This window comes from Dromiciops gliroides, chromosome 4 (genome assembly GCF_019393635.1).
Source record: "Dromiciops gliroides isolate mDroGli1 chromosome 4, mDroGli1.pri, whole genome shotgun sequence".
Classification (NCBI taxonomy): Eukaryota; Metazoa; Chordata; class Mammalia; order Microbiotheria; family Microbiotheriidae; genus Dromiciops; species Dromiciops gliroides.
Genome location: NC_057864.1, coordinates 279323585 through 279348520, shown reverse-complemented (window position 1 = coordinate 279348520; position 24936 = coordinate 279323585). Strand labels below are relative to the sequence as shown.

The window sequence follows — 24936 nt, the reverse complement described above, 5'->3', positions numbered from 1 at the left end:
GTCAATGAGAAATCACTGCAAAAACAAGTAGATTCTTGGTTCTAAAAATAACCTCTTTCACAGGAAGAAGAACTAAGGAAGAGTGGAGAAGCCAAATATGCCCACTTGAGTGATGAACTTCACGTGTTAATTGAAGTCTTCGCTCCACCTGGGGAAGCTTATTCACGTATGAGTCATGCATTGGAAGAGATTAAAAAGTTCCTTGTTCCAGTAAGTGTTAGATATGATTTTATATGCATAGTGTTGCTCTTTTCATACAACTGAACGTTATTTTGATTTTTTTTTCCAGCATTTACAAAGCAACTGTCATTGATCATCATTAGAATCAATATGGTTAAGAGGAAGAAAGTACTAAGATTGAATTGAGAGTACTTGGGTTCAAATTCCAGTCCAGGCATTATTATATGTGTCCTTGGGCAAACTATCATTTTTATAGGCTTTGGTTTCTTAATCTCTACAATTTAGGGGTTTGAATTTGAATCTCAAACATGCCTTTCAACTCTAAATTAGTTATGCTTTGATTTATGTTTAGTTTTAATCTTAATATTCCCTAAAAGGTTCAGGCATTTAAGAAATTACATAAGCAGATGTTTGTTGAATAAAATTAGTTTGAATTCCTTAGATCATATGTTTTTAACTAAAAGGAATTTTAGAGAGAGTTGAGTCCAACCCTCTTATTTTACAAATCAGGAAAATAAGTCTCATTGAGATAAAATGTTTTGCCCCAGATTACACCTATTAAGTATCTGAGGATGGGTTTCAACCTTTCTTCCTGATTCCACAGATGAATTGAATTGAATTTTTTATGTCAAGTATGAAAATTAACATGGATGATGACTATATTTTTATTAAATGTGTGTTAATCAACCAATAAGGAATTATCAAGTAACTTATAGTCAGCAGTAGCACTGAACCGGGTTTTTCAGGGTCATAATAATTTCTGGTGACTCGGTCTCAGTAATCTTATATGAGAAATAAGGTGTGATGATGTTATTTTATTATTTTCATTGGCTCCATGTCCTTTGTCTTTTCTATGTATTGTCTGGTTCTAGGCATTAAATAGAGCATTGAGACAATCTTTTAGATAATTGAAACAGAAAGCCCACAGTATCCTTAGTTATCTTCTGTATTTAATAATGCAATCCCAATCCAAATAACTATAGTGAGTAACTTGGGTTAATATTAGCTATAAATTGCATTTTTACCCATAATGATATACAACTGCCTCGATTTTATTGCTTCAATGTTATTGAAGAACTAATCATTTAGAATGCTTTTCTACAAGAGGAAAAATAAATATCCTGGCATTTGGTTAACAAATAGGCTTATATTTCATAGATCTCATCTTCTAATATTTCAGGTTCTACAAGATTTAATCTATGATGTGTCATGTAATAATTAATACAGATAAGAAAAGAACTGTTAACTCTTCCATAGGTTAATATGAGCATGGTACAGAAGTAATTCATTAATTCTCTTAGCTATCAAGCAGTTCAAAAGTAGCTGCTATGGCTGCCTTGTCAATTAATTGAGGAAAGCTTTGTATGTCTGGAGAGAAAAGGAGAAGCTAGATCTGAAAGAAAAGAAGAAGATAGTAATGAAAAGATAATCAAATGTATGATTATTTATAACTAGATATTATGAAGGGTATATTAAATAATATTCACCTGAATTTATAAAGTGTATGGTCTCTAATAGATAACACTGTTATAGAGAAAAAATAGGCAAATTTGAACAAAAGGATTATATTATATGTAAGCCACATTTCAAAAGTTTTTTAATGACAAAAATAATAACTTGACAATTTAGGAAGTGGCTATGCCAACTGAGGGTATGGATTAGCATCAGTTTTCCAGACGGTTATAAGTTGTATGTATGAGATGATGGAGAATTACATTGTCTATGGTACTTAGATAGAAGACTTGGATGTAGATAACTTGGTTCTGATCCATGCAATGGAAAATCACTTTAGGATTCTAAAGAAAAGAGCAAATTTCTAAGTAAAGAATGGAAATGGCAACTCTAACACTTTAGCAAAAGCATGGGAAATTGATTGGAGGAGGTAAAATAAATGGATAACTTGGAAAGGAGATAATCAAAGAGAGGTTCAATTAAACAAATTCAGTGTGATACTTTCACTTTCACAGTATTTTCTTAAATAATTCTTTCCTTCTCATTCCTATAAATCACTGTAAAAGGAAGAGTATCACACTAAAGTTGCATAATGAGCTCAAATATTTCTTCTTTTAAAATACTTCCTCCCAGAATAATCATATCCAACTCTATTCCATTACTCCAACTCCTCTCATCAATTATTCAAACTTAATAATAATGAAGATGCCTTACATTATGTATTATTTATAATATATTATATTTTATAGTTTACTAAACACTTTATTTCTATTGTCTCATTTGAGCCTCACAGGAATCACTCATCTTTCCAAGAAAACTTCCTAACCCAAGTGCATAACATGATTGAGCATAGAGTAAGTGTTCAGTCATTGTTAGCTAAAAGACTAAATGAAACTCAGGATTTTTTTTTTGTATGGAAAGTAAATGGTATGAAGATGATGCCTATAATCATATATAGCTTTGGTATTTTAAGTAACACAAAAGGATACAAAGGTAATGAGATATAATGGATAGCCTAGTTGTCACCCTCAACTCCTTCTCTCAATCCCTTATTCATTCCCTTGCCAAGACCTATCAATTTTACTTTTCTAACATCTCTCTCATATGGACTCTTCTCTCCTCTGACACTTCCTTAGCCATTGTGTAGGGTCTTATTAGCTCATGAATGAACTATTTTAATAGTCTGCTGGTTGTTCTGCCAGTCATAAGTCTCTCCTAATTCCAGGACATTCTCCACTTGACTAAATTATTTTTCTGAAGGGAAGTTTTGACCATATCCTTGCCTAACTCAACAACCTCTGGAAACTCCTTATCATGTTCAAAGTCACTTATAAAAAAATCTCTGTTTGGACTTCAATATCCTTCATAATGTCCTCCATAATCCTATTTTTTCAAACTTCTCACATTACCCACAGCCCCATCTCCCCATTCCCACATACTGAAATAATGTTATATGATGACACTGGCCTCTTTGTTGTTCCTCAAACAAGATACTCCATCTCTCCACTCTAGGCATTTTTGGTATGTCCTGGAATTTTCACCCTCCCAGCTAAAATGCCTCTATCTCTAGGAAGTCTTGAAATCCTATGTCTTGATTATTTCTATTTACCTTGTATATAGAGTATTTGTCCACAGTTACTTTCATATATTTCTTCCTTTTGGTGGTCAGCTCCTTGAGAGCATGGGTGGTCTTTTACCTCTCTTTGCATATTCTCTCTTTTGCCTAGTGTCTGGCATGTAGTGATATTATATATATATATATGTGTGTGTGTGTGTGTGTGTGTGTGTGTGTGTGTGTGTGTGTGTGTATATATATATATATATATATGTATATATATATATATATATATATTGACTGACTACATTCAAGTTTTGCCCTTTATAAATATTGGATAAATATTGGATATGTTGTCCTGGACAAATCACTTGACCTCTTAGTGCTGTAGCCAACTGCTATGGATGGTTGATTGCAGAGAAGTTTCTGACTTTTATTGGTAGAGAGAATTTCTTCAACTAGGAGTTCCCTAGACCAATGATATCACAAGTAAAACTATTGTCTCTGTATGAAACAATGCAGAGTGTTTCCAAATTGGTGATGATGAATCCAGTTCAATATATATTTTTGGATATACTTCTACATAGCACATATTCATTCAATGTCCTTTCCTTTTGACATCTACTCTATAAAGCTATCAGTCACAAAGCATCACTGCTAACGTATTTTAACAATGACTCAATATAAAATCTTGGCATACCCAGTGACAACATTTTATGTTTGACATATTTCCCCTAAGCAGCAGCTAGGTTATATAGTAAATAGAACATTAGGCCTTAAATAAGGAAGACCTGAGTTCAAATTCAACCTCAGTATTTACTAGTGGTATAACCCTGGGCAAGTCATTTAAATTATTTTTGCCTCAATTTACTCAACTGCAAAATGAAGATGATAATAGCTCCCATATCTCAGGGTTATTATGAGGATTAAATGAAATAATCTTCGTGTAGTGAATAGCACAGTGCACATAGTAGGCATCATGTGAATGTTTATTCTCTTCTCTTCCTTTCTCCTTCCTAGAGTAGTATATTAAAAAGACCATGAAATTGGGAGGTGGCAGAGATGGGTTCAGAGTTTGATAATAATAATTATTAGGCATGTGTGTTGAATTATAAAGTGTTTGTTATGAAAGTGTTGCCTATACATAAATTTGGGATTTTAAACAACATGAAGAGATATAGAGGCTATGGAATATAGTGGAAAACTGAGGTGTCATCTACATTTCTGAGTCTCCACCTCATTTGCAAAGTGGAAATAATATTTATTGCATGATCTACTTAAAATACTTTTCTTAGTATCATATAAAATACAATCTTTAAAATATCTTTTAAAATTTAAAGTTGTTTACAAGGTTTAGTTCATCTCTCACAATGCTGTCCCCTGTAAGGGGATGGGTAAGATAAATATTCCCCACTTCCCTTAACTATATAAATCTCTATATCAATGTGAATGGGGCAGAAGAATGTCCATTGCTCTTGGATAAGTAATTCTTGGATGATTTTTTATATGTTTCCTTTTGACTATTTGGAGCTCCTGAATCCTTATGACATATTCTCCCAGCAGTTAGTTATAATAACAATGAAAATTATTTGAGTTACAAAGAGCACCTTCTTGAAAAGTAAAATTCTATGAAATTAATTAAAACAACTTGGGCAAGTGATTTAACCTAAGCTGAACTGGATGATTACTGCAGTCTTTTATACCTCTAACATTCTATGAAACTATTATTCTAACTAATCCATAAAATTGCTTTTCTTTTCCTAGTAAAGTAGTACAAATGTAAACATCCCTCATTTATATTAACTAAGAAATAGAAGCATGATGCCACTCTCAGATGCTACCCTGTGGTAGAAAGAGCAGAATAAAAGCTAGTAAATTTGTGTTGCCATTTGCATTTATCTTATAGCCATCTTCAAACAGGACTTTCTGTATTTTATTTAAAAGTCTCCTATTGTATGTTTTTTATGTGGCAGACAGTATTATGTAGTAAATTATGTTCCATGTTCTAATTTTCTTGTAATATTTCTCTTTATATTATATGTGTGTATATAATATATATATATAATATTTACATATTTATATAAGGTCCATTTTGACCTTATCTTAAGAAATAGTGTTAGATAGTGGTCTATGGCCAGTTTCTGCTATACTGCTTTTCTGTTTCCTGAATGATTTTTACCAAATAAGGAATTCTTATGCAAAAATTTTAAGTCTTTATGCTTTTCAAATACAAGGTTCTCATATTTATTTGCTGCTGTAAAGTGTATGTCTAATCCATTGATATACATGGGCAATTAAGGTTAAATGACTTGTCCAGGGTCACACAGCTAGTAAGTGTCAAGTGTGAGGCTGGATTTGAACTCTGGTCCTCCTGGATCCAGGGCCAGTTCTTTATCCACTGTGCTACCTACTTACCCCCTACATTTCTATTTCTTAACCAGTACTAGGTGACTTTGATAACTACTACCTTAAAATATAGATTAAAATCTAGTACTTCTAAACCTTATTCCTTTATACATATTTCATTATTTCTTTTGATATTCTTGACTTTTGGTTCTTCCAAATGGATTTTTTTTTTTATAATTTACTTTGGATGGCATGGAATATAGGAATTCGTTTTGGTAAAATTATCATTTTTTTTATTTTTCTGGACCTGACTGCCCATGAAAAATTAATGTTTCTCCAATTCTTTAAATCTGATTTTATTTGTCTAAAAAGTTTTTGATAGTATGCTCTGATAAAAATAAGTCAATCTTAAATATTGGAGAATATAATGTAAATACATTTTAAAGGGAGGAAGAAAAATTAAATGGGAAATGGATAGTTAGATGATAGAGATCTATATAGATCTCTCTCAATAGATTTGTCTGTATCTATCTGTTTGTTTGTCTGTCTATCTATTCATCTATCTATCATGAAAGCATCAACTTCCCAACAATATTCCAATGTCCTAACATATTTTCAATCCAGTCAATTAGCTTCCTTTTCTAGTTCATACTGTACTTAATTTCCTTGAGGCCAAGATTGTATCATTCATTTCCTTTTCATGATAAGAGCTAGCACAATGACTTGCACATAGTAGGTACTTAGTAATTATGTATTGAAATGAATTAAATAATATAGAAATCCAGTATTGTAATTCCATTCTATTGGAGGAAATGTGATTTTATAATTATATTTAAGAAAATATTAAAACACAAATTTGAAAAAATAAAAACAAATTAAAAGACCTTTGATAGCCCCTATTTTAAAAACCAAATACATGAATACTTTAACATTTTCCATCATGAAGTTCTTTGAAATTGTTTTTGACCATTGCATTGAAAAAAAAAAAGGCAATTCTATTACCATTGTTCATCACACAATGCTGCTGTTATTGTGTACGATGTTCTCCTAATTCTGCTCCTCTCAGTAAGCATCAGTTCAGGTAAGTCCTTTCAGGTTTCTCTGAACTCCTCCTGCTCATCATTACTTTTCACATTGATTTTTTAAACTCTGTGTTCTAAATTTTCTTCCTCCTGCCCTATGAAATCCAGCAATTCAATATGTCATGCATGTGCAGGTATGCAAAACATCTTCTCATTAGTCACGTTCTGAAAGAAAATAGACAAAATACCTTTAGAAAGAGGAGCTAACAAATAAAATTGTACTTCAATCTGTATTCAGATATCATCAGTTCTTTCTCTGTTGATAGTTTGCATTTTTCATACGTCATCATGATAACATCCTGCTCATCATTTCTTTCACAGTTACTATTACTAATTGTATTACCCTCCATCTTGTTCCCTCCCTTTGATATTTCATCTATTTTCTATCTTCCTTCACCCTATCCCTCCTCAAAAGTGTTTTGCTTTTTACTGCCCTCTTCCCCAATCTGCCCTTCTTTCCTTTACCTCTCTCCCCCATCGCCTTCCCTTCCCACTTTCCCTCAGGGTACAATTTATTACTAAACCCACTTGAGTGTGTATGTTATTCACTGTTTGAGCCAATTATGATGAGAGTAGAGTTCACTCACTCCCCTTCTTCCTCTCCATTCAATAAGCTTTGTCTTGTTTCTGTTATGTGAGCTACTTTTCCCCAGTCCACGTCTCTCTTTCCCCTTCCTCCAGTGCATTCCTCTTACCACCTAACTTTATTTTAAAGATGTCATCGTGGGTCAGCTAGGTGACACAGTGGACAAAGCAGCAGCCCTGGACTCAGGAGGCCCAAAGCCAAGATCTGGCCCTAGACATAAGCCACCACACCCTGCCTGCCCCACAAAAAAGAAGGATTAACAAAAAATAAATACTTTACAGATGTCATCCCTTTATATTCAATTCACACCTGTGCTCTCTGTCTAAGTATATTCCTTTGAGCTGCCCTAATACTGAGAATGATCTTATGAGTTAGAAGTATTTTCTTCCCATGTAGGACTGTAAACAGTTTAATCTTTTAATATCCCTCATGATTTCTTTTTCCTGTTTACTTTTTATGTTTCTCTAGGTTCTTGTATTTAAAATTCAATTTTCTATTCAGCTCAGGTCTTTTCATTGCAAATGCCTGAAATTCCTCCTTTTTTTTTGAAATCTCATTTTTTCCCTGAAAGATTATAATCAGTTTTGCTGGGTGGGTTATTTTTGGCTATAGTCCCAGTTCCTTTGCCCTCTGGAATATCATATTCCATGTCTTCTGGTTCTTTAATGTAGATGCTGCTAGATCTTGTGTTATCCTTACTGTAACTCCCTCTATTTTTTTTATTCATTTGGATTTGCTTTACTGTGTCTTGGTTTCTCATAAAGTCACTAGCTTCCATTTGTTCAAACCTAATTCTGAGGCAATTATTTTCTTCAGATACCTTTTGTATCTTCTTTCTAATTTGGCTTTTCAAGGTGTTGACTTTTTTCTCATGACTCTCCTGCATCACTCTCATTTCTTTTTCCATTCTTTCCTCCATCTCTCTAAATCTTCCTTCTATCTCTCCTACATTCTCTTCAAAGTCCCTTTGGAGCACTTCCACAGCCTGAGACCAATTCATATTTTTCTTGGAAGCTTTGGATGTTGGAACTTTTACTTTGTTATTATCTTCTTGTGAGAGTGTATTCTGGTCTACTTGATCCCTAAAAAAGCTTTCTATAGTCAACTGCTTTCTTTGCCTACTCATCTTGCCCCAGAAAGAGATGTCTGATTAAAATCTGATTCTCTATGGTTGGAAGCTTGGCATGCCTCTGCCCCTCCCCCACTGGGCCTCCACCACTTGATTTGGCCCACTGGTTCAGACCCAGGGGACTTTGCCCCAACTCCAGTGGAGACTGCAGCCACTTCACCCCGGCCAACTGCCGAACCCCCTCACTGGTCCATGAACTGAGCCTCAGAAGATGCTGCTGGCACTGAAAACTCTGAGGTGCTGGAGGTGTGGTCTCTTCCTGCCTGGGTCCAGACCGCATGCTGAGCTCCTCTCTCAATTTGATCAGCAGGTGATCCCCATTGCAATTTTTGGCTAGAAAATAGTCTCACTCTGTTCTTATGTGAGTTAAGCTGCTGTGGGGATTTTTTATGGCATTATTTCAGAGAGAGAAGACAGGTTTATTGGGAGCTTGTGGGAGCCACACCCTCTCCTCTGCCATCTTGGCTCTGTCCCCAATCTACTGACTTTTACATATAAGTCAACTTTTCTAGTAATTTGTGAGACATTGACTGGAGTAATAACAATTGGATTAACCTTTTTGATCCAATAATATATTCAATGTTAGAAAATATATTATTTCATTATCAAAAAGCACAATGATAATTAATTTGACTATTTTGCTTAGTAATCTTTTGTTTTTGATGATGATGATGATGATGAATCATTGTCTTCAGAGAAAGCTTTGGTACATTGATGGAGCCATGGTTTCACTAGTATGAGTATTCTTTCCAATAATGCAGACATCTTTCTATTCTCTGAGATTATTGTTCATGTCTTTCCAAAATTCTCTGAATAGGGTCCACATATTGTACTAGAAAACTCCTTTTCTCATAATGCCTCAGATAGCTCCATTACCTATAGCTTTCCCTATGACTGGTCCAACTCCCTATCATACAGTTTAGAAGCAACATGCTATCCTAAAGAAAATAGCATATTTCTATTTTGAAGACCTGAACCATATTCCTGGCTCTGCCATTTGCTCCTGATATGACCATGAACAAATCATTTCATCAGTTTGTCACTAATTTTCCTTATTTATTAAATGAGGAATTTATAAGACATGATCTCAGAAGACCCTTATAGATCTTAGTGCTATAATCCTATATCTTTTATATAATTTCTTGCATGTGTGTCCTTGTTGATAATATGCTGCTATATGCAAATATGCCCCAGATGGTTCTCCTTCCCATTAGGTGATTTATTATTTTGATCCTTCTGAGAACATAGAATTTTATGATTAAGAGCTCCATCTCCTCATTGTTGCTATTGATATTAAAAGAAATGGGCTTTTTGGTAGCAAACAGATTGGGATCATTGAAAACATTAGAGAATTTTTTTTAATGTGATCCTACCACATATCTTCCTATTGAATTTTGGGACCAGTTTTTTGTTGCCATCATCTGTAATATATAATTTGTTTATGTATATATACATATATGTGTATATATGTACATGTATGTATGTATATATATATGTGTGGGTTTATGAGTATGGATATCCGTATGAGTATGTGTATGTATGTATATATATATATATATATGTGTGTGTGTGTGTGTGTGTGTGTATTTGTATATCTATAAATATACACACATATCTATTCTAAGTACAGGGTGTCTCAAATAGTCAGTATAGTTTTAAGCTTTCATAGAATATATATGCTATTATATTCATATAATATATGTGTTATATGTGCATATATGTGTTTACACATATATAAACATAAACACACATATATACATATGAGAGATTGGATGGACCTGTGATTTCACTCATATAGGGAGCTTCTATGTTTTATTTAAGTGAATTGAATTTGTCTTTAAGCATTTTTCCCTGATTAATAGTAATATACATTTGAATTCTAGTGGTTATAGAAGGCTTAAATGAGTTAACCACTCTTTGCAGCTTACAAACTAATAACAAATCCACAAATAAAATATAAAATAGCGATTGAGACTATGCCAGTGATTTCACTGATAATCTCAGATGAGGCAACTCCCAGTACAAGTTTGTTATCACCTCTTCTGGAACTTAGAATCTTATATAGTTGTCTAGAGTACTGAGAGTAAATGACTTGTTTAGGTTATATAACCACTTTGGCAGGAATCTTCCTTGCTTGGACTAGTTCTCTATCCACTATATTATGGTGCCTCTCATATGTACATGTATATATTTTTGTATTTATTCTCTTATCTGTTTTATATTTGCATATCTGTATTTATGTATGGCAGCATATACTTCATTATTTCAAGTACTGGTAATTGATTGGTATGATAACTCCTTCCTCTGATATAGATTTCTGCCTCTCTGACTTCTACTACATACTTAGATATTTGACTGTGGCTGAAAATATACAAAATCTTGAGACGAATCTAGTAATTAATTTTTACATTGGTGGTTGGACAAAACATACATTGTCGATAAGGGGATTCTATTTGAAGCTTTTGCAGGTTGATATTCTTCCTTAATGCTACAATGAGGTTTCAGAATAGAAAGGAACAGATGATTCTGTTTGTATCTGTGTGTGTGTGTGTATGTGTGTGTATGTGTGTTTGTGCACATGTGTGCATGTGTGGGGAAGGCAGGGAATCTATGCTTTTTTACTGAATATACTCAACAGATGTGGTTTTCATTTACTTTGCTTTCCTAACATGGAAAATTAGACCAGGTCTTTTTTTTTTTACATTAAAATATTACCTACCAATAGGAGCTATAGAAAACAAAATCATCAATGAGGAATTCTTGTTTGAACTCTTCAGGAGACATTTTCTATGACATTAGTAATCTTTTAAGTGATCATTTATTGTAGGAGTAATATCTACCAATGTCTACCAGATAGGTTAAGCTAATTCTTTTCCTAAAAGGTCAGTAACTCACCCATGACCCCTAGCCTTCTGAGGAAGTCAAGTCTTGGGGACAACATCTTTGACTTTTAGGAAAAGAACTTGGCCAACTTTATTGCATAATTTGTCAGCCTTTAAATTCATTGATCTCTTTTTCCACCAGCCCCCTCACATTTAATCTCAACTAGAAATGATTAGACCTCAGTTCCATACTTCAATAGACCTGTCATTTCATCAATATAAATATCCTTTCCAGTGGTATAGAGCAGAGGATACTTATACTTTCTATTCCTATATATGTCTTGCCTATATCCTCTCATCAATCCTGTACAGGAGTTTATTCTGATATTTTTGGGGTTTTCCTCTACATCCGTTGCTATTATGTGTAAACCAATGGAGTATACAGAATGTTTATAGGTTATCTTAAAACATAGCTATATTTCCTTTTCTAGGTGAAATCTTTATTATGAGGGTTAGTTGTGTAGGTAGAGGAGATGGGAGTGATATTTCCTGGAACTAGGATCTGGAAGACCAAATTTCAATTCCTGATTAAGGAACATACTATCTCTATGACCCTAAGCAAGTCATTACATCTCTGTGCCTCACTTTCTTCATCTTCAGAATGAGAGTTTTGGGCAAGATAACCCCTAAATCCATTCAAGCTCTCAAACCATGATTTTATGATTTATTCAGAATAAAAACAAAAAGAATAAATAATATTTAAGTAAAAAGAAATACAATAATTTGAATATTTCTATAACTGTCATGATGCCACATTGATGCTATTGACATTGCATTAGCTACAGCATGAGTCTTGCAGAGTTCATATGCATTTAGAATATAATCGATTAGAAAATATAAGTATTTTTATTTTCTTCTTGTCATGTTTCTTTATTTGCCCATTATATAGCTAATGACAACCAAGTCCTTAGCCCTGCACGCTGAGCTCCTGATGTTAAACCCATTGACATATGGATGACAGTGCCCACCTTGGTGGTAATGCTATGTGCCATCATTCAGCTGCAGCTACATATTTGATAATTTATTATTTTTATTCTCTCAACTATATTTACCATAATGAGAAACAGCATAAAGAACGATGGCCAAAATATTTATCCCCACTGGGGGAAGTTCAGTGAGGAAGTTTCATTTTATCATCTTTAGCTAGCTTTCTCTGGGAATCAGTAGGGATGATGGAATTCACAGAATGCCTAGACCTTCCTCCAGCTGGGGAAAAAAAACAAAAGCCTTACCATAGGCAAAAAAGACAGATTTTTTTTCTTTTTACCTTTCCTTTACTTACTTTTTATATGATTTCTAGCCCTGATTCTCTCTTTTCAGATCTACAGGGAATAGCATCCTACTCACTGAAAGTTGGAAGGGAGAAAAGGAGTCCATCTGTTGCTGTCATAGGGTGAAGGATTCTCTTTCATTGATAGACATTGAGTAGACTTTACTCTATCGATTTCCAACATCTCAAATTTAATACACTGAGGATTGGCAAAGAGAGATGATTTGATTATACTTAACATAATATACTTAAGTGTATTAAACATAATTTTAAAGTCCCTCAAACCAGAGGATAACATACATCAAAATCAAAGATTATATCTAGATCTATCCACCCTTGAGCTCTTTGTTATGGCTGGAATCCATATATCCTAGAGCTCTCTGTTATGGCTGAAAAGAAAGAGTGTGCTGTGAATGTTTTAGGAATATATCCGGAGGAAAAGAAACAGAACAGAAAGTTATGGGGGAAAGGCTATCATCTATAAGTAAAGAAAGCAGGGTTGAAATATCACTTCTCCCATATGTATTCTGTGTTACAGAAACTTTTCTCTAGTTATTTTAATTTCTCAAAAGTACCATCTGTTGTGTCTTTCTTGCAGCAGGATGTTTTTTGAGGAGATTGACAAATTATTTGTTCAGACTGGACTCTTTATTTTTCTAAAAGGCAAGGAAGTTAGCTCCAAGGTTTGGCTACACCAGAGACCTAAGTTGTGAAGATAGGTTTATTGACTTTTGGGAAATGAATTAGGCTAGCCTATATGGCAGGGGACATTGGCAGATATTGTGAGTACAAGAGGTCATCCAAATGATCACAAAAGGCCCTAAGTATGATGCCAAAGGATGGTGAGGCAAGGAATACCCTGAGTGATGTTCTATGTTGTTGAAAAAGTGTGGATAAAGACTTAAAAAATCTGATAAAAAAGCAAAAAAAAAGGATGGGAAAAGATACCATGGGCTTCAAAATGGTTCAGAATTGAGAGAGGATACAAGATGATTTGTCTGTAAGGGTAGTGATAAACAAGGTGAATGCTTATACATCTTCCTACCCCTGCAATCCAGTAAGGCCAGTGTAATGATTGGAATGCCGCCACCTACTGGAGACTTGCTGTGGAGAGCTCCACCATGAGGAAAATGCCTCAGAGGCATTGTGGCTTTTCTTTGGCATCAGGAAGTGACGCCAGCTAGTGGGAGGAGGAAGGAAGAGACTGGCGTTCAGTCTCGGCTCTTTCCTTTGGACTCTGGTGGAGAGCGGAGCTAGAAATGTGCTCTCCCTTTAATAGATAGGAATCTAGGCCTTTCTCTCTCTTTATCAAATTCTTATTCTCCTTAATAAACGCTTAAAAGTCTAACTCTTGCTAAAGCTTATAATTTATTGGCGACCACTCATTAAATAGTTTAGACAGTTTAGCTAGAATTTTAGCCCTTAACACCAGGAAGAATTTGCCAGTACAAAGGATCAGCCTGCAAGGAATATGGTATCTTCAAGGGAAGTGAGGGTTCTCTGCAAGAGATGTTCATTGAATTGCATAGCTGGATGGAAGTTTGATGAGTATAGAGCAGGTGTTACAAATGCAGCAGTGGACAATGATAGGAAATTATTCAGGTGGAAATGGGGAAGAGCAGAGCTAATTAGTGAGCTTATGATTCTGGAGGAAGTTGTGTGGGATATCCTGATAGCATCTAAGATAGTCATATGGATTGAATGGAACTGAACTGCCAGTAAAAAGAAAGTAAGATATTTATGCTGTACTCCACAGCTGAAAGATGTGCAGAATTAATCCATCCTAGAATTCCAAATAAAATGAGAAATGAATGGTAGTGTTTGAGTGTGTGATTGCATGAGGTTTCTTTCCTTGCTATGCTTCAACGCTTGATAGAAGAAACTGAGATTCTGGGCAAGGGGTCAGGAAGTAAGGAAATGGTGTCTAACCGGTTTTAGTTCTCCCATTTCCCTAAATATCTGTAATATGGGCAAAGATTTTTCATGCCTTTCATTTAAGCATTATAGCCAGCTTCAGCTGCTCTTTAGAGAAAGCTCCAGGACATGAGATTCCCAGAGTGCCTTGCACCTGGATATGGGTTTGCATCAGGCAGACAGGAACAGAAAAGAGAAAGCAGCTGTGTGGAGGAAAGCCAAGAGGATGTGAACAGGGAAGAAGAGAGCAGCCATGTGGAGGAAGAGCAGCAGGCACAAACTGAGAAGAATAGATGGCAGCTGCCTGGAGAGCGATAACAGTCACTGGAGACAGAGCAGGCAGGCACAGATCTGGAAGAAGAAGATAGCAGCCACATGGAGCAGTGATTATAGGAGATAATGAGAGCTGATCAGCAGGAGAAATTGTGGGTGCAAGCAACTACACTGCAATATCCACTGGGAAAACAGAAGGAGACCATGCAGCCTCACAGTACTGTAATGTTTCAGAGTCACAGGAAGAAGCTTCAGTGAGTGTCAGCTGGCTATAAGGTATTAGTACTCTCTAGTCCAGAAGCATCAAACTTGTGGCCCATAGAATCTGAATCAAATGAAAATGTAATAGGGAAATATTTGCCAAAATAAAAATAAATAAATAAAATAAAACATAGATAATGGTAATATGTGGTTTTTTTATCAGTATGTGGATTGCAGGGTTCTAAACATAAAGTTTGGTGGTCCTCATTTCTATTTGAGTCTGACACCATTGATCTAGCCTACCTCCCTGATAATAGAGGAAGAAATTCAAGAGGGATGTTGGATATGACCCTAAGCTTCATCACTGCTTCCATGACTCTAAACTACCTATTCCTACTATGGTGAGGGGAGCAGAAGGATAAAACAGAAATAGAGTATCGCTGGCCCTGAAACAAGGCACTCTTCTTTTTGGCTATATTACAGGCTTGTGTGAGAGCTACAAGTCTTTATATAATATAGGGTTGAGGTAGTTATGCAATCTATAACACTTCCTACCACCATGTGTCTGGATATCATTTCCATAATTCATAAATCTCATATTAATTTCACCAAAGACAATATGATGGTAAAAATGCACGTTATGCTGCATAACTTCAAGCTCACTGTAAGAGCAGTTAGTCTCTGAAATAAGAGTCATGTGGAAATTTGCGGGTGCCCAGTGTTATATATTTTAGCCTAGGCATCAAAGTTCTCCACACGCTTCATCCTGCCCACCTTTGCACTTATATCCCAGAAATAATACTGATACTGTAGTCAAACTAGGTTTCTCCTCATTCCTTGAACATATCTTAGACATTTCCATAGCTGCACTTTTAATCCTGACATTCTGTCTTCCTGAAATGTCCCTTAGGGAATCTTTGACTAATTAAGTCATTCTCATCTTTTAAGACACAGCTTAAATTCAATCTTCCCCTTGAAGAATTCACTTATGCAACTGGAATGCCAACTGTGTAATAAAACACCGTCTAGAGTGATACCTTGAGCATTACAGGGACTTTGGAAATATTTGTGAATGAAAATTAATAAATGAAATTGAATAAAATCAATAGTAGCAGTGTTATACATATTATTTTCTTACACCACCTATTTCTTTTGTCAGGATAGTTTCGAAGTTGATGCTAAACATTTCGAGAACTTAATGTCTTCATCCTTGAAACAAGATGTTGTACATGACAAATACTCTCACTTGATTAATTCATTGTTAACATTTTAAAAATCTTTTAAAATGCTCATTTGGTTTCTATATACTCAGGATTCCTCAGAGCTTAAATGCATGCTTTATTCTCATTTAATATACTTCTCACACACTTCTGGCATGAGAGGTCGGGGAGAAATGGAAGCATAATTTTGATTCATGAGTATCATCATTTTAAAGGATGAATGACTGCTGAAAAGAAAATCAGCTATTATAATTATTATGGTTCTTCCTACCCCTAAAAGGTGATGTAGATGGGTGTAGGTCTTCTCAGTTAATTGTACCTAGAGTCAAGAATACCAGAATTCAAATCTGGCTTCATATGTTACTATCAATTTGAAGCTGGATAAGTCACAACCTTGGTCTATTTCATTTTCCTCAAGTAAAATGGAATAATAATAGCACCTACCTTCCAGGAAAGCATTTTGTGATACTTAAAGTGCTATGTAAATAGTAGCTATTAGTATTATAAAATTTTTAAAATAGGTCAGCAAAAATTACTCAAGTTTTGTAAAAGTTTCCACCGTCCTTTCCTATACTCCATAATTTAATTGAAAGGATGGGTCTGAGACAAACAGGAACCAAGCTATTCAAAGTCATGCAGTCATATATATAAAGCTTGTGTTAGTATTTTTTGTCAGCAGAATCATTTCTTCAAGTCTTAAAACTTCATCCTCTCAAAGGTTAATAGGAGAGAAGAGGAAAGGAGAGGAGAGAGAAAAGTAAGAAAGTCTAAACATTACCTACTTTTCACATTATACATCATCATGAAAAAACTGCTGTCCCCATTTTCACTTAAATCAAAATGTTAATTATGCAACACTTATCAAAGTGTAGCACTGGGTGTCATTGTACAGTGCTTGATAGAATGATTTATTTCTCCTCACAGCCAGAAAAATTCAGTGTTGAAGTTTCCATTGATCCAGCCTACTGGGCATCTCAGAAGGAAGACTCTCCTTTGGTCCTTTTTCTTCCTCCTTTCCTTCGTTCACTTTTTTCCAGGGTTAGGGACAGGGCAAAGAAAGTATTTAGCCCAAGGGCCCTGCTGTTCCACACTTGTGAACTTCCCCATAGTGAATCACCAATAAAAGTGAGACTATTTTAGTATTAGAGAATGAAAATTTCCAAATTCTTTGCAAAATTCTAATTTTGAAAGCTGAATGACATTGCAAGGGGAAAATATAAAGGTAAATGACTGATAAAGTATGATCTCATTTAGAGTGTTATTCTCTAACCTGAGCAAGGAATTGGAACTCTGGTCCTCACCTAAAACATTGTTTTTTCTAGTCAATTTCTTGAACTACCAGAACTGCCAAAACATACATATATTCAATGAAAACAAATACATATCTTTGGGTCAACTACCATTATTTATGAGAAATAAAACTAGGTCAGTTAAATATACATAACTCACACAAGCAGAGTAAAGGAACATGTTTGAAAGTGGGTACTGGCTATATCGAGATGCAAGTTACTGGGGTGAGAGGGTAAGTAAGAAAGAAAAATAAGGATGGTTCAATAACCCTACAGGCATTTGCTCTTAAGCTTCAGCCAAATGCGAGAACTGCTAAGATGGATCAGTGAATTCTATACATATCTAGTAGCTCCTATTGTCTTCTCTTCTCCTGCCCATGGGCCTGGAAAAGTAAACTGCATTTCAGCTGCTGCCCTCCATACACATATTATTAAGCTGCTTACAGTCATTTTCCTTCCATCTTTGTTGCTTCTACCACCTGGGGAGTGAGAGTGGAACAACCTTCTCAGCTTCTATTTAAAGATGTGACTGTTCAACTTGAGCTGTTCAGGAAATGAGAACAACATGCTTCCCCTTTCTATTACTTTCCTTCGTTTATTTTATTTTCAGGATTATTTTAAGTCTTGTTCTCTGTTTACATCACATGATAATTCTTCCACATTTTTCCAGACTAAATATGCAGTGAGGGAGAGAGAGAATACAATTCCCCAAATGCCCAGATATCATTTAAAATACTTATTTTAGAGTAGCCTGGGTTCTACCTGTAGGGTGTCATAATAGGATCATAAATTTAGAGGGGACCTAACAAACTATGCAATCCATACCTCTCCTTTTACAGGGGAGAAAAGTGAGAGTTAGTGAAATTAAGAAACTTGCTTCAAATCACACATAAGTCTCAAATGTGAGATTGGAACCAAGGGTCTCTGACTCCAAAGTTAATACACTTTCCATACTGCCTCCAGTCAGGAATACAGGCCTTACCCCAAATACTCTATATGAAAGCTCTTTACCTTCCTGCTAGTATCAGTGTTTTTTGCTGCCTGAAAGCTAGAGTCTTTGTAGAGCTTTAGAATCACAAATCAAACACATTTCCAGAATGCTGATCAGTTTCCCTGCTATGCTAAGCTCTAATTTTAGCTCATGCTAGCTCATGTCCCTTTGCTGTTGTTTCTGACAATGTACCTCTCTTTGTGTAGCTCCCAATATATTGGTTTTGTTGGATGTTTCTAATAGGTAAACAGAGTATATGCTAGTCTCTTTGCTCTCACTTTTATATATTAAGTAATAGCAGTGCCCCTGAGGTATAACTTTGAGGGTCTGCATCCCTTTCACAGATGACCCTCAAAAACTTTTTTTTTTCCTGAGTCCTTTGGAAATCACCTAGGAAAACAAGCCTCTATGAAACTACTTGCTGTTCTTATTCTAAATTCCCTTTAGATTTCTTCTTCTCAGTCCTGAGAAAGGGTTCATTAGCCTCTAACATCAGTGTTTTCTCACATTATAGAATCAGTCCATCACTCTCAAGGCATCATCCAGACTTGGATATTTGAGGGCAGGACAGTCTTCAAAAACTCTTCTTTTTATATATAACACTACATCCCCAATATGACAATGAAGCACACATATAAATTGTGTCTTTGCAACAGCAGTGGGCATGACATAATTCCCTAAATTAGAAAATATTAACAAGGATCTTGATTTACATAAATATTGTCAAATGTATAATTAATGCTTATATAAAGCAATGAGATTTTCCAAAATAAAGTCAAATCTCATTAATGTAGATTACATACTATAAATCTGTAATGGTTTGCAAATGACTGGGCTGAAACTTGCCTTTGCCTTAACCATAAAGAATTTACAAAGCAAATTATTGAGATTAATATGATTGGGGTGGAAGATTTAGCAAAATTATAAATTGGATTTTAGCAAAATTAAGTACTTTAAAATAAATCACTTACAAACAATAAGCTAGTTAAAAACACAAATTAAACTATTAAATTATTCCCCAAGAACCCCTCCTAGGCAAACCCTTTGTTGGATACATTATAGTAATGTTATGAACTTAAAAGTCATAAAAGGACTTTTAAAATAAGATAATACAAACTTTTCACTAACTCAGGAAGGAACTTCTCCATCAAGCAGTAACAGGCTACTTCCTATTGATTTTGAAGCCTATTTAGTATAGAAAAAAATAAATAATAAAAAAAATTTTGGAGCTCGAATGAGGTTGGCTCCATAGTCATCCAGCATTTATAATATGCTGTTTAATGAGATTAGTGAAACAACCTTATCTCCATTCCAAAGGGTTAATAGGGAATGTCAATGAATGAAACCTTAAGACAGTAAATTGATGCTAGTTTGGGTTTAAACTAAAGACCTTATTTAGATTGACTATAATTCTAGCATTAACCATCCAACTCTGAGTTACTTATAAATCAGAGCTGCTACAAATAGTTTTCTAGATATGGGGAATTTTCCTATTTTTTTAAAAATTTCTTTGTGATATAGACTTAGTAGTGATATTGTTGGGACAAAGGGCATCCATAATATGTTTTTGACATAGTTCCTAATTATTCTTCAGAATGGCTGGATTAGTTCAAGGCTCCAACAACAGTGCATTAGTATAATTATTTTCTCCCATCTATTCAAACATTTACATTTTCCTTTTCTGTCACTTCAACCAATCTGATGGGTGTAAAGTGGTACCTCAGAAGTTTAATTTTTATTTCTCTAATTATTATTAATTTAATAATGTTTTCATTCAATTATTTATATCTTTGATTTCTTTTTCTGAAAAATATGTGTTCACATCCTTTGGCCATTTATCATTTTAGAAATGACTCAGTCTTATAAATTTAACTTAGTGACATATATTTTGGAAGTAAGACATTTATCAGAGAAAATTCTTAGATTTTTTCCTAGCTTACTGCATTTATTATAACTTTAGCTCAATTGGTTTCTTTGTGCAAAATCATTTTAACTCAATATAATCAAAATTATAAACCTGACCTCATGTGAACTTCTCTGTCTCTTATTTGGTCATGAATTCTATCCCTATCCATAGAAATGGAAAGTAAATTCTCATATATGTCACTTATATTTGCTTATGAAATTACCATTGATGTCTAAATCATTTAATTATTTACAATTTATTTTAGAATGTAATGTGAGATGTTGGTTTATGCCTAATTTATGCCAGACTACAGTCTAATTTTCTCAATATCTTTTTTTTCCAAATAGTAAGTTCTTGCCACAGTAGCTGGGACCTATGTGTTTAACAAACACTAGCTTACTATGTTCATTTGCTAATGTGAATCTAACTTATTCCATTGATCAACCACTCTATTCCTCTTCCAGTACCAAATTGTTTTGGTAATTGTTGCTTTGTAATATAATTTGATTCATTATTGCTACCCACCTTCCCTCATTCTTTCTTTTTTTCTTTGATTCCCTAAATATTCTTGACCTTTTTTCTATCCAGATGATATATCTTATAATATTTTTTAGCTCCATAACATAATTATTTGGCAGTTTGAGTAGTATAACACTGAATAAATAAAGTAGAAGTGCTATTTTTATTATATTGGCTTAGTTTTTGTTAACAATGAAAACTTCTCCATGCATTTAGCTCTTTGCTCTATCTTTATTTGTACAGTTTTATAATTATATTCACATAATCCCTATATGTCTCATCAGGTAAATTCTTATATATTTTATACTATCTATAATTATATTATGGTACATAATACATTAGGACCCCATCTCTATTCTAATTAGTATTAATCAGTTTGATATTTTACATAGATCATATATGGATAATTAGATAAGCTAGGTTCTCATAATAGATGTCAAACTTTAATGTAAAATTCACTGTTTGTTTACCAGTTATGAAGGTCACTTGTACAACCACAAGAATGCTTACAAAGATGTATCCAATATGTTTTGCTCAAATGCCATGTCCAAATCCAATGTGTATGGAATGCCTTGATTCTTTGTAAAATTCCCAACTTATTTTCATACCTTCAGGCCATACTCTTTTGTCCAACATGGACAGGTGACCATCTTCTGAGCACTTGTTCATTGGAGATAACTTTTGCTTTGCACATCTTAATTTTTGGCCCTCAAAAGCAAGGTCTTTCAATCAATGGGCTTCTGTATTTTGTCTAGCTGCTGTAGAATGTTCAAGTCTCAAACCTGGTATCAAATCTTAAACAAATAAGACCCTGGAGGAAGGGGGCATCTTAGATCATTAGAAAGATCTGAGATCCACTTCATTAGAGGGGACCATGGACCTGCTAATTAATTGCCATTGGCTTAGAGCTCTTCCGCAGTGTTTTACTTGAGGATTGGACAATTATAATCCCCACAATTTTAAGTGAAATTATTATTTCTAACTCTTCCTTCTGAATTTTCTTGGCAATATATAAAAACTATGATATTTGTGGAGGTTTCTTTTAAGTCTTGAAATTTTACTAAAATTGTTTTGAATAATGTTTTAGTGGTCTCTCTAGGGTTCTTTAACTAAACATGCATATATGTGTATTTATATAACATATACTGTATAAAATGATATACATATAGCTATCCATATATGTGTTTCTATCTATTTGTCTATATCAAGATATATAATATTTCCAAAAAGTAATATTTTGTTTCCAAATTTCCTACATTTATTGATTCAATTTCCTTCTTTATTTTATAGCTATAGGTGGTAGTTCTGGCTAAATATTGAATAATAGTGATAATGGTAATAATAATGATCTATACCCTTCCTCTTATTGAAAAACTATTCACTTATCCAATTAAGGATGTTTGTTGTTGGTTTTAGGTAGATACTACTTATAGTTTTAGGGAAATCTCCATTTATTCCTATACTTTCTGGTGGGCTATTTTTGTTTGTTTTTATTGTTGTTGTTTTTTATAAGAATCTGTGTTATATTTTCTCAAAAGCTTTTTCTGCATCTGTTGAAATAATTATATGCATTTTGTTGATTTTTTTGTTGATGTCAATTATACTTATAATTTTGCAAATATTAAACCAGCCCTGCATTTCTAGCATAAAAGCTAGATTAATATTATGTTTTCTGTCTGCTCCTTACCACAATTTTATTTCAAATCTTTTCATAAATATTCTTTATGGAAATTGCTGTAGCTTAGCTATCAAAACTGTATTTGTGTGGTAGAAGATAATTAGTAGGACTCCTTTACCTATTTGTTAAAATAATTTATATAGAAATTGAATGAATTGTTTTTTAAATGTTTGGTAGAATTCACCTCTCAATACATTTAATCCTCCCCTCCTTTTTTATCCCCTTATGGAGTTAATTTTTAATTTGGTTAATTTATTTTTCTAAGATGGAGTAACTTAAGTATCCTAATTCTTGTTCCATTATTCTGAGCAATTTATGTTTTTGTAAATATGTGTCCTCCTTATTTAAATTTTCAAAAAATTTGGAACATAGTTGGGCAAAAAAAAAAGCTAATAATTTATTTTACTTCATGTTTCTTAGTTGCCAATTCATCCTTTTTCCTTTTGATAGTAGAAACTTAGGGAAGGAAAGGCAGTAAACTCTAAGACTTCCATACACAATCAAGCCAAAAACAACCAAATAATACCATAGGACAATTCCTGCAGCAGCAGAACACACAAAAGAACAGGGTGAGATTATTTTCCAGACAAATATGCCTTAGAAGTTCAGCAAGAAAAGTGAGAGTGGAGCCCAACCCCACAGTAATGCCAACACAGATCCAGAGCCAGTAAGGCTGCACCAGAGAAATTTACTCCCAAAGTCTCTGAATCAGCTACAGCTCTGGCATCTGCTATAACTAAGCTCATGGTTTGGTGAGAGGGCTGAGTGGTTTCCTGGGGGAAGACTACAGGAGTCTCTGCTGGAGCTGAGGTAGAATTTGGTTGTTCAACCCCAGCTGGGAAACAGGAAGCAATCTTGAGTGTCAGGCCCAAGTGTGGAGAGACACAGAATTGTCAGAGCTAGCAACCCCAGCAAACAAAATTTTGTTGCCTGGTTGAATGGAAAGTAGGCTTGTGGTTATTTACAGAGCACAGCACAGGCCAGGCAAGTGAAAAACCTGCTCCTCCTTAAATTGTACCACCTAGGACCCCATGAGGCTTAGGACAGTGCATCCTAGAAGCAATGTCCCACTTTAAGAAGAAGTTAAAAGTCAAGAAAAAGGTGGGCAAGATGAGCAGACAGAAAAAGTTGTGGCCCATAGAAAGTATCTTTGGTGACAACAAAGATTGAGATACATCCTCAGAAGAGGATAGCAATGTCAGGGCTTGAAAAGCCAAATGGAAAAGCTCTCTGAAGAAAATAATTGCCTAAGAATTAGGATTGAATAAGTGGAAGCTAATGACTTTATGAGAAACCAAGACACAATAAAGTAAATCCAAATAAATTTTTAAAAATAGAAGGCAATGTGAAATATCATCTGGGAAAACCAGCTGACCTGGAAAATAGATCCAGGATTGGGGATCTGAACCTTCCCCTCTCAGAATTAGATGAATCTAACTACAAAATGAATAAGAAAGAAGTTAGATAGGTGAATAGAATATTAGAGAAATTAGATTATATATATATATATATATATATATATATATATATATATATATGAAGAAAACTGAATGGGGATAGAAAGGAATATACCTTTTTTCTCAGCAGTACATGCCACATACTAAAAATCTGACCATGTATTAGGGCACAAAAACCTCATAGTCAAATGTAGAAAGGCAGAAATATTAAATGAATCCTTCTCAGATCATGATGCAATAAAAATTACATGTAATAAAGAGCCATGGAAAAATAGATTGAAAATTAATTGGAAACTAAATAATATCATCCTAAAGAATGAGTGAGTCAAACAACAAATCATAGAAACAATAAATAACTTCATCCAAGACATACCAAAACCTATGGGATGCAGCCAAAACAGTGCTTAGGTGAAATTTTATATTCTAAATGCTTACATGAATAAAAAAGAGAAAGAGGAGATCAATGAATTGGGCATGGAACTAAGAAAGCTAGAAAAAGAACAAATTAAAAATCCCCAACTAAATAATAAATTAGAAATCCTGAAAATCAAAATAAAACTGAAAGCAAGAAAACTATAGAATTAATCAATAAAATTAAGACCTGATTTTATGGAAAAAAACAATAAAATACATAAACCATTGGTTAATTTGATTTAAAAAAAGAAAGAAGAAAACCAAATTACCAGTATCAATAATGAAAGGGGTAATCTCATCACCAATGAAGTGGAAATTAAATCAATAATTAGGAGCTATTTTTCCCAAATGTATGCCAATAAATTTGACAATCTAAAAAAAAGGCATGCATATTTACAAAAATAAAAATTGCCTAGATTAACTGAAGTGGAAATAAAATCCTTAAGTAGGCCCATTTTAGAAAAATAAATTGAACAAGTCATCAATGAACTCCCTAAGAAAAATTTTCCAGGGCCAGATGGTTTTACAAGTGAATTCTACCAAACTTTTAAAGAAAAATTAATTCCAATATTATATGAAATATTTGAGAAAA

General features: G+C 34.1%; 1 protein-coding gene across 4 annotated transcripts in view; it reads left to right on the top strand.

Moving 5' to 3' along the window:
• The window catches only part of KHDRBS2 (KH RNA binding domain containing, signal transduction associated 2), an 840272-nt gene that overhangs the window by 476177 nt on the left and 339159 nt on the right, over positions 1 to 24936 (top strand). For all 4 annotated transcript variants that reach the window (XR_006352721.1, XM_043962345.1, XM_043962346.1 and 1 more), the window contains exon 4: positions 64 to 210. Coding sequence is in view for 3 of the 4 variants with exons in the window: in XM_043962345.1 (XP_043818280.1) it covers positions 64 to 210 (147 nt within the window). In the remaining variant the exon portion in view is untranslated. The remainder of the gene's footprint in view (positions 1 to 63; positions 211 to 24936) is intronic.